The sequence below is a fragment of the Auxenochlorella protothecoides genome, assembly GCF_000733215.1.
Source record: "Auxenochlorella protothecoides strain 0710 unplaced genomic scaffold scaffold5, whole genome shotgun sequence".
In the NCBI taxonomy this organism is placed as follows: Eukaryota; Viridiplantae; Chlorophyta; class Trebouxiophyceae; order Chlorellales; family Chlorellaceae; genus Auxenochlorella; species Auxenochlorella protothecoides.
Genome location: NW_011934118.1, coordinates 9,792 through 24,023, shown reverse-complemented (window position 1 = coordinate 24,023; position 14,232 = coordinate 9,792). Strand labels below are relative to the sequence as shown.

Below are 14,232 nucleotides of genomic sequence, written 5' to 3'. Positions count from 1 at the left end.
TTAGCATTACATGCACAGGGGTTTGTGTGTTGGCAGGGCCGGCAGACAATGTGACGATAAGATAAACTCGTCACAGGGGCTTCATTAGGTAATAAAAGGTCTTGGAAACACTGTGTGGGGAGAGCTCCTTCTTGAACAGGGAGGTTGAGCCGCATGCATGCCACCCTCGCGCCAGGAGGAGCAGTCATGGGGGACCAGCAGCTCTAGCACTTGGCTCCCTCTGGGTAGCTGAGTCTTGGGATGCTGTGGTGAGGGCATGAGGGCAGCGGCGAGTGAGGTGAGCGCGCATGGAGCGGCTGACCTGCCGTCTGCCGAGGCAGTGTCCCATCAAAGCCAATCCGGGCAGTGCTCCTCTCAGGAAGTATGGCGCCACCGACCCCTCCCCGTGGCCGGCCATACACAACGCATGTGGCTGCCTCGACGCCACCAGGGAGACTTGGCCCTCCTGGGCTCTCCTTGAATGTCCACAGGGGTTCCTGGGCATTCCCCCAAGGCCAACTCACCTGGATGGCACCAGCTGAAAGGACAGCGTGTCTCTCCAGCTCCTCTGGGATGCGATGGGCTTCAAATCCGAGATGTTCACTTTAAGACGGGGGAACAGAGCCTGCTTCGCCTTGGAAAAATGATACCGCTCCTGCCGATGCGTGTGGGGGATTTGCACGTTTTGCTGGGTGCATCTGTTCACCACGCAACTTTGTGCCAAGGGGATCCAGGTTCTTGAGGGTGACCACATGCCAGACAGGTGGGGGTGCAGGGAGTGGACGGTGAGAGCTCGCAGCACTACTCACGACTATATACTGCTGATAATCCTGCTCTGATTTTTCGAGACATGACCTGTGACACCACTGCTTTTCATCTTTCGTCCACTTCAGTCGTTCCAGGCTGGTAGCTTTGAAGGAGCCACTGGGTCTCTCGTTGCAAAATTTGCATTGAACCTGCCAATGTGAAGGGCAGGTGATTCTGATGTGGGTAGTTGAAAGGGTGTCAGGGTCGCGACTGCCGGACGGTGAATCATTCAGGGCCGCCCGTCCAGCCCGACACCTGTTCCACGGGAGCTTCTGCACAGTGCTGGGCACCCGGCTCCTGCTTCTCTTCTATCTCTGCAGGGCTGCTGGCGCATGCGCCCATACTGAGTCCAATCAAGGTTTGGGGCTCCCGGTCTATGTTCTGGAAGCGAAGGAAACCTAGGGATGACCTTGACCCGGCTCGCAGGAAGCTGGCAAGTAGAGTATACGGGTACCCACTTGTAGAACACGCCAGTTGCGCACCGTACGCGACTTATTCGCAGATCTGAATGAAAAGAAGAAGGGTTCAAGATGATCCAATCTGTTGTGAGGCATGTTTAGCTGGGTGTGCCCCGGCAGGCAGCTGATTCTCCGGCATCCAGGTGGCCAACACTCACTTTCAACGCCAGAGGTGACAGCTGGGTATGCTGGGATCTGGTTCTCCCGCTCACTGAGTAATCGACTTATTTCATCGCCAAAATGACCTTGCGCACCGGCACAGACCTTTTCGCGGAGCTCCGAGGGGGTCGCCTGCTTCCGACGGGGTGCAGCAGGTGGTCGGTGGCGTACGGTGCTGGACATCCAGCAAGACATGGGCTCATTGATGGAAGCGGGCCCGGCATCGCATGACCTGCATCGCCGATGGCTCGCCCCTCCCCTCCCTGTTACACAGCATCGACGCCGAGCTGCTCCGCGGCGGTCTACGGGAGGGCCACCTCATCGAGATATGCGGCGAGCCAGGTGAGGCCATGCAGTGGTGTGAGTGCTCCCGCTTTACACATGGTTCCCAGCATGGGCACCTGCCGGCCGGCCGGCCTCGAGCCAGCATCCCTTTCCCCCAACCCTCCCACGCAGCCTCCGGCAAGACCCAGCTGTGCCTGACCGCCGCGGCGCAGACCCTCCTGCGCGGGGAGCGCGTCGCCTGGATCGACACCGGTGCCAGCTTCTCCGCGGCTCGGCTGATCGACGTCCTGTGCGCGCTGCGCCCGCCCCTGCAGGCCGACCACGCCCAGCTGGAGGCGGCACTGGGCCGGGTGGTGGTGGCCCCGGCGCGCGACGTGCACGCTGTGCTGGACGTCCTCGGCGGCCTCCTCGCCAGCGGCGACGCCATCGCGGCGGCGATCGAGCCGCTGCCGCCGCAGAACCCTCGGCTGGGCCTGGTCGTGCTGGATGCGCTGCCGGGCATCGCGGGGCCGCTGCTGGGCGTGGCCCGCCAGGCCCAAGGGCCTGCGCTCCTGGCCCGGCTGGCGGCGGCGCTGAGGGCGCTGGCCGCCGCGCGGCGCGTTCCCGTCCTCGCCGCCAACGGCTGGGTGGGGTCGGGCGGCGGGGGGGGAGGCGGCCGGCCAGCGCTGAGCGAGGCGTGGCGCGCGGCACCGCACGCCCGCCTGCGCCTGCGCCTGCGCCAGGGGGATGCAGGGCGCTGCGGAGGCGTCGCCGTGCCGGGGTGCCGGAGGCACGAGGCAGCGTTGCTGGGCTCCAGCCATGCCCCGCCCGCCGCCGGCGCCGGCTTTGTGATTGGGGCCGCAGGCGTGGCGGCCGCCCGCTGACGGCCGATGTGGGCTGCACTGGCTGGGTGGCATACCGACACCACGGTCTGCCAGCCGTGGGAATGCTGCCCGCGAGCTGCCATAGTTTACCCTGAAGATCTGCTCAAATGAAAGGCCGGCAGGCAGTCGTAGAGCGCTGGCCTGGACCGGCCTGCCTGCCCAGCAGGTTGCGAGTATGTCGTCGGCCCACGACGTCCCCATTACAGGACCCTCTCGGCAATCCGTGCTCCTTGCAGAGGGAGCATGCAACCTGTGGCCCCATTCTTCTCGTCAGGCAGCTCTGTGTGTACCCTGTATGCATTAACACCTGAGTATGGGTGCAGCCCTTCGCCGCTGTTCACTGCCCGTCACAACCTCGTCATACCACCTGTCCCACTTCAGCCTCATCCCTGGCTTGCCCGATCTTGCCCGCCCGTGCAAGCATGTACACCTGTTCAGCATGCACATGGTGGAGGCCATGGCAGTCAGGCAGCAGTGGGCCTGGGGCTCAGGCGAGGCAGCAAGGATGGTTGCTGGCGCCCCACCGCTCCTCTCCAGCCTCTTTGCCAGCAGACGTATCCCCAGGACGCCCCCATGCCCCCTCTCCTAGTCCACATCAATGATCTTGCTCAGGTTCTGCATCCGGCTCAGCACAGCGTCGCCACGCTTGATGGTCTGCTGGTACAGTCCATTCTTGGCATCCGGCCTGCGTGGAGTGGGGAGGAGGGCAAAGAGGGGTCTGTTGCATGGGGGTAGTGGGCACAGCACCTCGATGAAAATGCAATCGTGAGTGGGGTGCTCCTTTGATTCTTGAGCACCACCTCTGGACCCACTGCACCCCAACATCCCAAACCCAAGCCCCCCCATACATGTGCACCGCTCCAGATAAGGCCCCCTTCGCCTCACCGTGTGGTCTGCACGACGCCAGCGACGCGGTCGATGCGGGCCGCCACCTGGCCCCTCACAATGAAGTTTGCCAGCTCCTCGTCGATGAACTCTGACGAAACTCCAAAGGCACGCGCCATGCTGTCCAGGGTCACCGACTTGTAGGACTCCAGGAACTGCCGGCGGGAGGGGTGGGGTAGAATGGAATGTGGGTTCACAAGGGGGGGGCCTCACGGGCCAAGATGGGGGAGAGGAGGAGCCTTATGGCTCGCCCACCTGCATTGGGCACCTAGAAGCAACCCCAAAACAGCCCCCTGAGCATGGCAGCCATGCACTGCCGAGCATGCCCCGCCAGCAGCCGCAATGACTGCATCGCCCGAGACTCCCGCTCCCCTTCCATCTCCATACCTGGCTGTAGGCCTTGGCCCGGACCTCGCGCATGAAGAAGCGGTAGTGAGGGTGCAGGTACGGGTCGGTGCGGACCGATTCCAGCAGCCCCGAGAACGCCTGCGAGGGAAGCGGTTCGAGGTGGTACGGGAGGGATGATGCATGCTGCCAGGCCACCAGGAGGCATTGCTCCCCCTCCCAGGACTGTGCTCGTGACTGCGATGAGCTACAGGTGTGCACTCCCCACTGCTCAGAGCAATGCCCTCCGTCCGCCCCTGCTTCCTTCCGTACTATCCTCCATCACGTACCCGGAAGAATTCGGCATACTTGCAGTCGTGCAGGGCATTGAGGAAGGAGCTCAGGTGCGGGATGGTGTCGATTACAGACAGGACCTCGGGGGAGGAGATGACCTGCACACAGGGAGGGGGAGGAACAGGGCATAGGGCTGCGGTGAGAGAGACCTGCACTGGGGGAGTGTCCACGTGTGTACGACAGGATGGCCAGGAGCATGCATACCACGGCAAGCCCGCTGAGCCACATGACCTGGGCGGGGCGCCAATGCTCCGCCCTGGAACGGGTACTCCCTGGATCAAGCGCACCACACCCCCTCCCACACACACACACCTTGGCCTTCAGGCTGGGCCGGTCCAGGGTGAGCACGGCGGTGAGGACGGTGTAGAAGACGCACTGCTCGTAGCTCATCACCTCCGTCCTGGGGGGAGGGAGGGGGGGGGGCGCCCGTCGGGGTTTGAGGATGGGAGGGGGGGCGGAGCGAAGAGCCCCGCTGCTGGGGGGAGGGAATGCATCCGGACGCCCATGTGCATGGCGAGGCCAGCAGCACATCAGCCGCAGGGCATGGCGAGAGCGGGCACGTGCAGGGGAGTGGCCTGCGCTCCCCTTGCTTCGGCCCTCAAATCCACGAGCCGGTCCCCTGCCCACCCCAGACTGCCTTGCATCACCCCTCGGCCCACCAGCGTGCCCGCAACCCCCAATGTGTGTGTATGTAGGGTGCCCGCACCCCACGCTGAGTGCATCCTGACCCCACCCACGAGCCTACCAATCAAGCAGTGCCCCACCACGTGCCCACTCACGCAGAGAAGGTGGCGATGCAGTCGAGCAGGAGCTTGGCCGCCACGTCGAATCTGCGCGTGGCCATGGCCTCCACGGCCTCGTAGACCTTGAGCTTGTTCCGGCGCTCCCAGTCGCCCCCCGCCGCGCTCAGCGCGCGTGCCCGGTCCAGCGTCCGCCGCAGCTCCGCCCTCAGTTCGAGCCCCAGCTCCAGCCTGGCCCGGGCCAGGACGAGGTCCAGCTTGGGGCCCGCCCCCGCCGTCTTCCGCTCCGCGGCGTCGAAGGCGGCGGCCGCGCCGGCCGCGTCCCCCGAGTCGGCCAGGTACTCGGCCTTGGCCACCAGCGCCGCGCGCAGCTCCATCTCGCCCTCCGTCTCCTCTGCGAGCGGCGGCGAGGGTAGGGAGGGGGCTCCGGGGGTCGAGGGGGGTGGGGATGGGGGCTGCAAATGTGCAGCACCCGGGATGAGTCTGGGGGCAGCTGGTGAGCAACCCCAGGGCCTTTGCGTGCCTGCTGGGGTTCGCCAGACCATGCACGAGCACCCACGTAAAACCTCTTGGCCCCACACCGCGAATCGACACACATACAGACCTGCGGCGGCGACGGCGGCGTCCAGGCCCGAAAGCTTGGCGGCGGCGGCGGCCTGCAGGCCCACCAGCCGACCCGCGCTCTCCTCCCACTGCAGCTCCTTGCAGACATGGGCGTACAGGGCTCCCGCATCTGCAGGTGGAGGTGGGTGCCTGGGTCGAGCGCCAAGAGAGAGGAGCGCCCAAGGTGCCCTCCCCTCTGTGCAGGGGCGCACATGCCTTCAGCAACAGTATGCATGCCCCGAACTTGGGGGAGTCCGAATTCTTGGATCCAGAGAGTCAGCTCGGGAGTTCACGCACCATGGGCAGTGATCTGGTACTCGATGTCGTACCGCAGCACGGCCTCGTCTGCCCCCTCCGCGTGGGTTTGAAGCAAATATTTCTAGCGCCAATGGTGGGAAGGGGATGATAAGCTCAACTGCCACGATCGAGCAGGCCCCAGCCGAGCTCGACGGAGTGGTGTAGAGGGCTCCCACACGTCACATGCACGCCACTGCCCACCTTCCTCAACAAGTCCAGTTTATAGTCTTGTGGTACCGGTACATCGTCCGTCCCGGCCATTTCTTTGGCAGGGCAGAGGTGAGGGAGCCCTGGAACAACGTCAGCCGGTGATCACCGAGGACAGTCAACGGTGAGGGTGCGCCTGCTATGTCTAAGGATCTCGAAAATCCGCGTCATACCACTCTCGAACGCAATGCGGCATCCTTACAGTTCATCGCTCGCCGGAGCTCAGCTTGGCCACCCTGGCCTGCGCGCGCCCAAATCTCTTGCTCGCCCATCTAGGTTTTCATGGTCGCGAGCATCTCCCTGCTCACAAATGACAAGGCATCGGCATGATAGCACTTCTCTGGGAACGAAGACCTTAATCTTACGCACGAGTTTGAATTTTACTTTGCGCGTGGTAATTTCTTCGCCGAAGAACGACTCAGCTATATTCAGTGCGTGGCCGACCTCGGATCTATACTCACTGCGCCGCGCCCACGCGTCCCCACCCACCCGGCAGATGTTTACATATGGGAGGGCACGGGTGATGCGCAATGACCCCAAGGTCGCAATCGCTGCCATACTGGTGTTCCTCCTGTCCCTGAGTTCCTTCGTGGCATTCTTTGCCCTGAGAGGGGCCCAGGGCACGGCTACAGAAGTTCGGAGGGAGCTCAAACAATCAAGTGAGCAGGCTTGGAGATGCTAGACATGGACGCCGGGCGTCCCGAATTCCGATGGGAGGATCGAAGAGGCGCATTATGGGCCAGTCTCATGCTGGCTTCCATGGATGGAGCAGCTGCCCCCAGACCTTGCCTGCATGTCCCCGGAGCCTCACCACCATGCTGTGCCTTGCAGGAGTGCAGACAAAAAAGGTGCTGGATCTGACGGCCAAGCTCAGCAAGGAGGCCGAGGAGCTACGGATAGAGGTGGGGAGGGGCAGGGTGCACCATCACAATGCCATGTTGTGCCCCATACAGGTCAGAGTAATGGTTGGGGTCCTGGCTACCGCCATCAGGTGAGGCCCAAGTCTATCCTTCATCGCCCGGTGCAGAGGGACCAGCTGCTTGAGCTGAAGAAGACAGCCATGGCCAATGCCGCTGCCCTCAATGAGACGATCCAAAAGGTGAGAGCCAGGGGGTTCTGCACGTTCAAGATGCAGGCCTATCCAGCTGTCATGCCCCCCGTGTGTCAGGCTGGGGGGACACCTGCACGCCCGCACATGGAGCTACTGGACCCCAAACCGTCATGAGTTTACTCCTGTGGCCTCCTGCCCGTAGGCAAATCTGGCCAACGAACAGCTTCGGATGGAGCTCAAGACGCTGGAGATGGAGCGGAGGGCGGCAGAGGCAACGGCGCGCCAGGCCCAGACAGAGGTGGGCCGGGGCTGGTGGAGGATGGGAAGGGGTCTTGGTCCTGCACCGCTCCCTTGGATCGCCGACCCCGCGTCGATGCCAGCTCGCTCTCCTCGCATGCGCAGCGCCAGAGCCATGCCCCCTCCCTTCCCGCCCCGCCCCGCAGCTGAGGGCCGCGCAGGACGGCACGGCCTCCGCCCTGGCCAGCGTCGCGGCCTGCCAGGGCAGGCTGCAGACGAGCATGGCAGACACCGCGGCGGCCGGCAGGGAGGCGCAGCGCGGCCAGGCCGCCGGCGGCGGCGGCGGCGACGAGGCCGATGCCGGCGGCGCACGGCTGGCCGATGGTGGGGCCGGGGCGGGCCGCGGCGCGGCCCTGGCCGACGGCGCCGGGCTCTCCGCCAGGCATGCGCTCCCCTCTCCCCAACCGCTGGCCATGCAGGCTTGATGGGGTCGTTGCCATTTTTTTCACCAGGCGCATGCCCATGTGTGTACGTTTTCCCGGACCCCTGAGCATGCAAGCGCAAGGAAGGCAGCGTCAGGGGGGTATTGGGGGCAGGAGGGGTTCGTTTCAGCGGGCCGCATGCCCTTGCACCTCCGGGATGCAGAGCGGCCGCGGGAAGCAGGGGGACCTGAAAGACGGTGGCTCCTGCGTTGGGGCGTGGTGGGGAGGTCGAGCTGCCGGTCGGACAGGGTGGGGGTTAAGGAGGGGCAGGGGGCGGGGTGGCCAGACCATAGCCCGGGTGCCGCCCCCCACCCCCTCCCTCCTCCGCCCCTTCTATCCCGAATCGCCCGCCGCCCGCCCCAGCCCCGCCTCTCGGGCCTCCTCCTTGCGCCGCTGCTCCTGGATGGCCAGCAGGAGGTGGGGGGCATGGGACTTGGCATGCGCCTCCAGGTACTCCCCGCTCTGCATCTCCAGCAGGCGAGAGATGGTGCGGTCTTTGGCAAACCCCAGGTTGTCGTCCACCACCTGTGTTGCGACGGTAGGGGTTGGCTTGGAGGACTGCCGTGGAGTGGTGACGCCTCTCGCCTGGGCCAGGCTGCCGGAGGGGGTCAAGCCTCCACCGGACTGCGGGCGCTGGGCATGGCCCTGCTGCATTCACACACCGATGCTAAATCACCGCCATCGTTTCTTGCCCCCCACCCCTCCCCAGACACGCAGACACAACAACAGCCACACTCGCGCCGGCCGCTCGCCTGCTCCGGGCCGGGCGGGCGGCCCTTGCGCCTGGCCTCCGCGGCCGCCGCCACGGTGACCACGTTGGCAAAGAGGTCCGAGGGGGTGGCCTCCGCGGAGCAGAGGAGGCGCGTGCGGTGCTCGTACAGCACGTCGATGAGCGTGACGAAGCGATAGGCCTGCGAGCGGCTGGCGCCCGTGAAGACGGGCACGCCGCGCAGGAGCAGCGTGTGCTTGGCCTGCGCCAGGGCAATGAAGTCGGCCGCGCCCAGCGGGCGGCCGCACAGGTCCTCGAAGCGCGCGTGGACCAGGGGCCCGGCGACCTCCGTCAGCGCCAGCTCGCGGCCCATGGCCACCTGGACGGACTCGGGGCGGGCCGGCTGCCCGGCCGCCAGCTCGACGAAGCGGCGGTACAGATCCTAATGAAAAAAAAGAAAGGGGGAGGGGAGCTCGAGGGGTCCGGGGGGGGTAGGATATGGAGTTTGGGGATGGTCAGAGGGCAAGGCAGTGACATGTGGGTGCAGGGGTGTAGGCCCCACCCACACCAGCCCTTGGCCCTCCGGGAACCCCTTCTGAACACCATCCTGCCTTCCCCATTGCCATGAACCCTCACGTCGTCGCGGCTCGGGGTCAGAAAGTAGAGGCCCTCGCTGTGCGTGGCCAGCATGCGGTAGTCGGTCGTGGACTCCATGTCGTGCGCCCGGCAGCGCTCCTGGGGTGCGGGGTAAGGACGAAGGTGGGCTTTGATGGCCCGAAGGGACGTGGTGGGGGCGGGCCGTGACGGCGAGTGGGGCGCATGGAGAGCCGCTGGCAGGCCGCTGCACTGGCGGGAGCAGGCAGGGACCCCCTCCCCTCCCTAGCTCGCCTTGAGCGCCGCGATGAAGGGGAGGAAGAGGTCGCGCTGGAGCCCGCCCTCGTACAGGGCGTCTGGGTGGCGGTTGGAGGTCGCTATCAGTACCAGGCCGTTCTGTGAGGAGTCGAGAGAGGAGAGGGGCCGAGCGTGAGATCCTCCGGCTTTGGAAAGGCATCTACACAGAGTGAGGACCCTGTCTCGCTTCCAGTCCTGACGGTCCCCTCCTCAGAGCGGTGCCCACCAGATGGTATCCCCCGCCAGCCCTGGCTGCCAGCTTGGCTGGAGCGGTGGAGATGAGCCCATGCACACTCGAGCCATCCATGCTTCTGACCCACCCTCCACAGCCTCTGGAACAGGCGGTTCAGGATGGAGGCATCTGCGACGTCCGTCACAAACAGCTCGTCCAGGCAGAGCACGTGCACGATGGGGGCAAGGGAAGAGTGGGGCAGGTGGGAAGGGATTGCATGAGGGGCCCGGTCAAGGGCCAGCCCCATGCATACGCAGGGACAGGGGTGGAATGGAGCCGCCATCACTCCCACCCCGCAGACTCCCAGCCCAGGAGATGTATCCATGGAAAGCATCCCCTTCACCCACCGACTCTTTCCAGCCCCCCAGAACAGTCCACAAGCAGCGATGCCCGGCGTATCTTGGTCTGCGCGACGATCTCGTCGGCAATCTTGCGCAGCGGGTCTGCCGTTCGCTGGTGTTGCCGCAGTCGTGTGTGGACGTCTATCATGAAGTCGTGGAAGTGCATGCGCAGGACCTGCGCGCATTGTTGCGATGGAGCAGGGGTGTCAGGGCAGGGGGTGGGTGGCAGCAGTGCTGGGGCGGGACGAACAGAGGCGCCTTCCATGGGGCAGCTGGCACCTGCTGCCCTCCGACATACGGAGCAGCGCAGCCAGGCACCACCCTAACTTCGCGCACCGACCCCCCACCCCACCCCCACCCCCCCAGGCTCATGGCCTGCTTGCCTGGAACTCTGGCGGGGCCACAGAGACAAAGATGTCCATGAGCATGGTCTTGCCAACCCCCACCCCGCCATACATGTACAGGCCGCGGGGAGCGGGGGCCTGCGGGGGGGGCGAAGCAGCCTGCCCGCCGAAGAACCCGGACAGCCAGCCGCCGCCACGCGGAGCAGGCGTAGGCTCGGCGGCGTGCACCAGGGTCAGGCCTCGCCCGCGCCGGTTGGAGCCGCTGGGGGGCAGGCCCCGCACGTCCCACAGGTCGTCAAACACGCGCTGCAGGCGTCGAGCCGTCAGCGCCTGGCGCGGGTCCTGTGGAGAGGAGGGGTTGGGGGAGTGGAGAGGGTGAGTGGCAAGGGCATAGGAGCGAGAGATGGGAACCCTGTGCCGGTAAGCGCCCCAGAAAGAGCGCGGCGAAGCAGGCTCCTTGGGGAGTGGCAGGAAACTCGTCGGGCAATCCACACTTAATTCCACTGGTTGGCCACCACGCCCTCAGCCGCGGGCACAAACAGCGGGTCAGAGCACCGTTCCCCAGACTTGCAGGCTCCGCCCATGTCGAGCGAGGCCCGCCCACAAAACATAGTTTGGCTCTGGCGGACCTGGCGGAGAGCGCCACAGGCCACACCCTCCTCGTAAGCCTTCATTGGGCCCTCCTTCTTGCAAGCAGGGCGAGGCTGACCCTCGGGCGAGGGTTCCTCCGCCTCGGCAAAGACTGACCCAGACAGCTCGGTGGCAGACATAGCAGAGGACACCAGCCTAGGGCGGACGGTTGTGGTGCCACAAACCAGCTGTTCGGGATCTGAGCAGTTACAAAGGAAGAGGGTTGGTGGGAGGGTGTAGGCCTGCATGTGTCAGGTAGTATTGATGCTGAGGCTGGACTCAGGAGCGCCCACCTCTTGCCAGGGCGCCGACCATGCCCCTCAGCAGCGTCGGCCGCAGCACACGGAACACCATGCCTCAAACGAGCTTCTCTCAAAGCGTGTTTCAGCTTGCTGGCACGCTGAGGTACGGCAGCCTGTACCGTATGACTATTCGGGGTCCCCCTCCCCCGGCCTTGCCGTGCAGCAGCGTATGCTGCGGGCCGTGGCCTTCACAGGCCCAGCAACGGCAAGTTTCGAGCCTAATTATGACCAGCCTAGGGTTTGCTCTCCGAAGGCTGTCGCTGGGTTGCAATGTACTGGATGGGAGATAGATCTCGCGGAGTGCGCGCGCGACAACGGATCCAGGCGTCCCGGGGGGGGGGGGGGGGGGGGGGGACAGCCGACCCAACCGGCACCGACAGATATCCTTAGCAAGAACTGGCGTCTAAGAGGTGGCTTGAGAAACCCTTCATCACACGGAGCGCTTACTCAGGTGGCCTTCAGAGGAGATCAGTGTTGTGATGAGTTCCAGCAGGCATGTTGGTCCCACCTCAGCTACTCTAGCTTCACACCGAGCCCCAACTCTCTCTGACAATCATGATGAAATCAAGGCAGCCAGGAAGCATGGTACTCAAGATCAGGAATTCGCAACCAGGTGTTCCATTGATCAAACTTGAGGTGGGAAGGGTGAAGAAGAAGCGGTACAGGACGCGATTCGGTTTGTGGTCAAGCCGTGTGTGCAGGGGGATGCCAATCAAATTTGCAAAAGTGAGATGTAAAATCTCAAGGAGGCGCATCGTCCCTTTCTCGGAGGATGTATCCCAAGCTGATCACTTTGGGACGATGTAAGGTATTTGTGCGATGTGGAAGGTTGCTTCATTTATTGGGAGGAAAAGCCTTCCTGCGAGGAGGTGGCGGCTTGCGAAGGGGGGGTGGAGGCTTCCTGCGGGGGGGAGGAGGCTTCCTGCGGGGGGGAGGAGGCTTCCTGCGGGGGGGAGGAGGCTTCGTTTTGGGTGGCGGAGGTGGTTTCTTGTGGGTCGGGGGGGTGGTTTCTTGTGAATTGGAGGTGGTGGCCTCTTGTTGTCCGGCGGCGGTGACCTCTTGTGTGCCGGCGGTGGTGGCTTCTTGTGATGGGGGGGCGGTAGCGGTGGGCGTCTGCGAGGTGAGGGAGGCGGAGACCTCTTCCTTGGGGGGGGATAGGGGACTATCGGAGCAGGTGGCGGTGGAGACCTTTTTGGTGGAGCTGGGTGCGGCGTCGGGTGGGGTGGTGGCACTGGGGTGGGTGGAGGGGTCGAGGGTTGCATCGGCGGCGAGGGGATGGGGAGTAGGGGCGGTGCCGGCGGCGGGGAGGGAGGGGGCTCTGCCGGCGGCGGGTAGGGAGGAGGCTCTGGCGGCGGCGGGGAAGGAGGAGGGTCTGGGGGGTGGTGGGGAGGGAGGAGGGGGCGACGGGTGGGGAACAGGGCGGTGGGTATGGCGGCGGGGGAGAGGGTGGCGGAGAGGGCGGGGGAGGGGAGGGTGGCGGGGGAGGGAGGGGGAAAAGGCGGGGGCGGGGGTGGTGGTGAGGGGGGAAGCGGCGGGGAGGGTGGCGGCGGCGGGGGACTAGGAGGGGGTTCTGGGGGTGGCGAAGGGGCGGTGATGGGCACCGTGCTCGACTGGTACTGCTGGCCCGCATTGTCCTGTGCGAGGGCCACGGCAGTGCCCTCCACCGAGGCGGCTGCCAGGTTGGCGACCTGGGTGGTGACCAGGCCGGTGGGCGCGTACGACCTGGCCAGGGTCGAGTTCCCGAGCTCGTAGACGACGGTGACGAGTGCCATGAGCATCTCGGTGACAACCTGCACCCGGCACTCCACCGCCTCGCCCGTCGCCCGCTGGCAGGTAGCGAAGCTCAGGTACACCGCCGGCGTGGGCGGTGGGGGGGAGGGCGGGGTCGGCGGCGAGGGCGGCGAGGTCGGGGGCGGAGGGGAGAGGTCAGTTAGGGCGAGCAGGTCAGACTCGTGGTACACCCCGTCGGCGTCGTAGATGTAGGCGAAGCAGGTGCCGGCGGCGGAAGCCGCCCCGAAGCCCTCCCGCACGGTGGTCTGCAGGGCGGTGGGCGCGTAGCTGGTGGCGAAGCGGACGCCGCCCAGGGTCCACTGCAGGTACACGGCGGCCGGGAGCTGGACGGTGGCCGCCGTGGCGGTGCACTCCACGGCGTCCTTGGAGGCCCAAGAGCACTGCGCGGCGAGGAGGGAGACCGGGGGTCCGGGGGGAGGGGACGGGGCGGGAGGAGGCGAGGGCGGCGGCCTGCCCTGGCCGGGCGGAGAGGGGGGTGGCGGGGAGGGGAAAGGGGAAACGGGGATGGTGGCGGAGTCCAGGGTGTCGCCCGCGGCGGACTTGCACCAGGCATATGCGTGCCCGCTGGCGATCGTGTGCTGCTGTACCGTCCAGGTGGTGTAGGAGGTGAGCTGGGAGGGGGAGTAGGCCACGTCGGCGCTCAGGCCCCCTAGGGTGTAGGCCACGTTGACGCCATGGGGGGTGAGCGCCGCCAGGGTCACACTGGCCGTGCAGGTGACGTAGTTAGCCCACTTGCCATCCACCAGGGGTCTGATGCACATGATGTAGTTCAGCACGATGGGTGCGTTGTCCTGCGGGGGTGGGCGGGGCAAGGCGATGCGGGGAGGGGTCTAGAAGAGGAGGGGGGAAGGCCCGATCAGCAGACGGCACCCACGTCGCTCACGCCACTCACAGCAGATGCACACACGGCGCCGAGAGTGAGGGTGAGCCCACAGGCGACGAGCGCAGCTGTCGACCAGCCCATCCCCCGGGCTCCAGTGTCAGACCCGTCGGAAACAGCGGGACCCTCCCCTCAGGATCCCGTCCTCAGCATCCCAGCAGGGGCGTCGAGCGTGGCTAACACTCGTGCATGGTACATCAACATGCAATTGGCATGGTTCACACTGTCCTAATCACTCAATCCAGCATTTGGGGGTGTGGGGGTGGAGGCCTCGGAAGGCTGTACTTGCAGCGGCCGTCCGGACGGAGGAGTCGTGTTGCTCATATAGGCCATCCTCAGGACGAGGCTCGTCCGCCACCCCAGCCGGCTCATGTTAGAGCA

At 65.5% G+C, this 14,232-nt stretch overlaps 7 protein-coding genes across 7 annotated transcripts; 3 read left to right on the top strand and 4 right to left on the bottom strand.

The window, feature by feature from the left end:
• Nucleotides 1-1,630: 1,630 nt before the first annotated feature.
• On the top strand, nt 1,631-2,862 carry F751_4205 (DNA repair protein RAD51-like protein 4; the record flags this gene model as incomplete). The annotated part of the gene is made up of 3 exons (XM_011397115.1): nt 1,631-1,745; nt 1,860-2,314; nt 2,788-2,862. 3 exons carry the CDS (start codon nt 1,631-1,633, stop codon nt 2,860-2,862), a joined length of 645 nt encoding a protein of 214 aa, XP_011395417.1.
• Nucleotides 2,863-3,136: 274 nt separating this feature from the next.
• On the bottom strand, nt 3,137-6,015 carry F751_4204 (26S proteasome non-ATPase regulatory subunit 6-like protein; the record flags this gene model as incomplete). The annotated part of the gene is made up of 10 exons (XM_011397114.1): nt 3,137-3,236; nt 3,437-3,591; nt 3,824-3,922; nt 4,111-4,212; nt 4,427-4,514; nt 4,894-5,019; nt 5,197-5,248; nt 5,459-5,587; nt 5,755-5,836; nt 5,956-6,015. 10 exons carry the CDS (start codon nt 6,013-6,015, stop codon nt 3,137-3,139), a joined length of 993 nt encoding a protein of 330 aa, XP_011395416.1.
• A 761-nt stretch (nt 6,016-6,776) lies between these two features.
• Nucleotides 6,777-7,734, top strand: F751_4203 (hypothetical protein; the record flags this gene model as incomplete). The annotated part of the gene is made up of 5 exons (XM_011397113.1): nt 6,777-6,863; nt 6,989-7,060; nt 7,215-7,310; nt 7,456-7,497; nt 7,729-7,734. The coding sequence occupies 5 exons, from the start codon at nt 6,777-6,779 to the stop codon at nt 7,732-7,734; spliced, it is 303 nt and encodes a 100-aa protein (XP_011395415.1).
• A 330-nt stretch (nt 7,735-8,064) lies between these two features.
• F751_4202 (Putative ATPase N2B) lies at nt 8,065-9,154 on the bottom strand (the record flags this gene model as incomplete). Its single annotated transcript, XM_011397112.1, has 3 exons — nt 8,065-8,256; nt 8,451-8,882; nt 9,077-9,154. The coding sequence occupies 3 exons, from the start codon at nt 9,152-9,154 to the stop codon at nt 8,065-8,067; spliced, it is 702 nt and encodes a 233-aa protein (XP_011395414.1).
• Nucleotides 9,155-9,319: 165 nt separating this feature from the next.
• On the bottom strand, nt 9,320-11,232 carry F751_4201 (Lactation elevated protein 1; the record flags this gene model as incomplete). Its single annotated transcript, XM_011397111.1, has 6 exons — nt 9,320-9,430; nt 9,652-9,714; nt 9,942-10,079; nt 10,309-10,590; nt 10,878-11,077; nt 11,172-11,232. The coding sequence occupies 6 exons, from the start codon at nt 11,230-11,232 to the stop codon at nt 9,320-9,322; spliced, it is 855 nt and encodes a 284-aa protein (XP_011395413.1).
• Nucleotides 11,233-11,999: 767 nt separating this feature from the next.
• F751_4200 (hypothetical protein) lies at nt 12,000-12,197 on the top strand (the record flags this gene model as incomplete). Its single annotated transcript, XM_011397110.1, has 1 exon — nt 12,000-12,197. The coding sequence occupies one exon, from the start codon at nt 12,000-12,002 to the stop codon at nt 12,195-12,197; it is 198 nt and encodes a 65-aa protein (XP_011395412.1).
• Nucleotides 12,198-12,737: 540 nt separating this feature from the next.
• Nucleotides 12,738-13,935, bottom strand: F751_4199 (hypothetical protein; the record flags this gene model as incomplete). The annotated part of the gene is made up of 4 exons (XM_011397109.1): nt 12,738-12,750; nt 13,131-13,351; nt 13,559-13,762; nt 13,864-13,935. The coding sequence occupies 4 exons, from the start codon at nt 13,933-13,935 to the stop codon at nt 12,738-12,740; spliced, it is 510 nt and encodes a 169-aa protein (XP_011395411.1).
• Nucleotides 13,936-14,232: the final 297 nt, after the last annotated feature.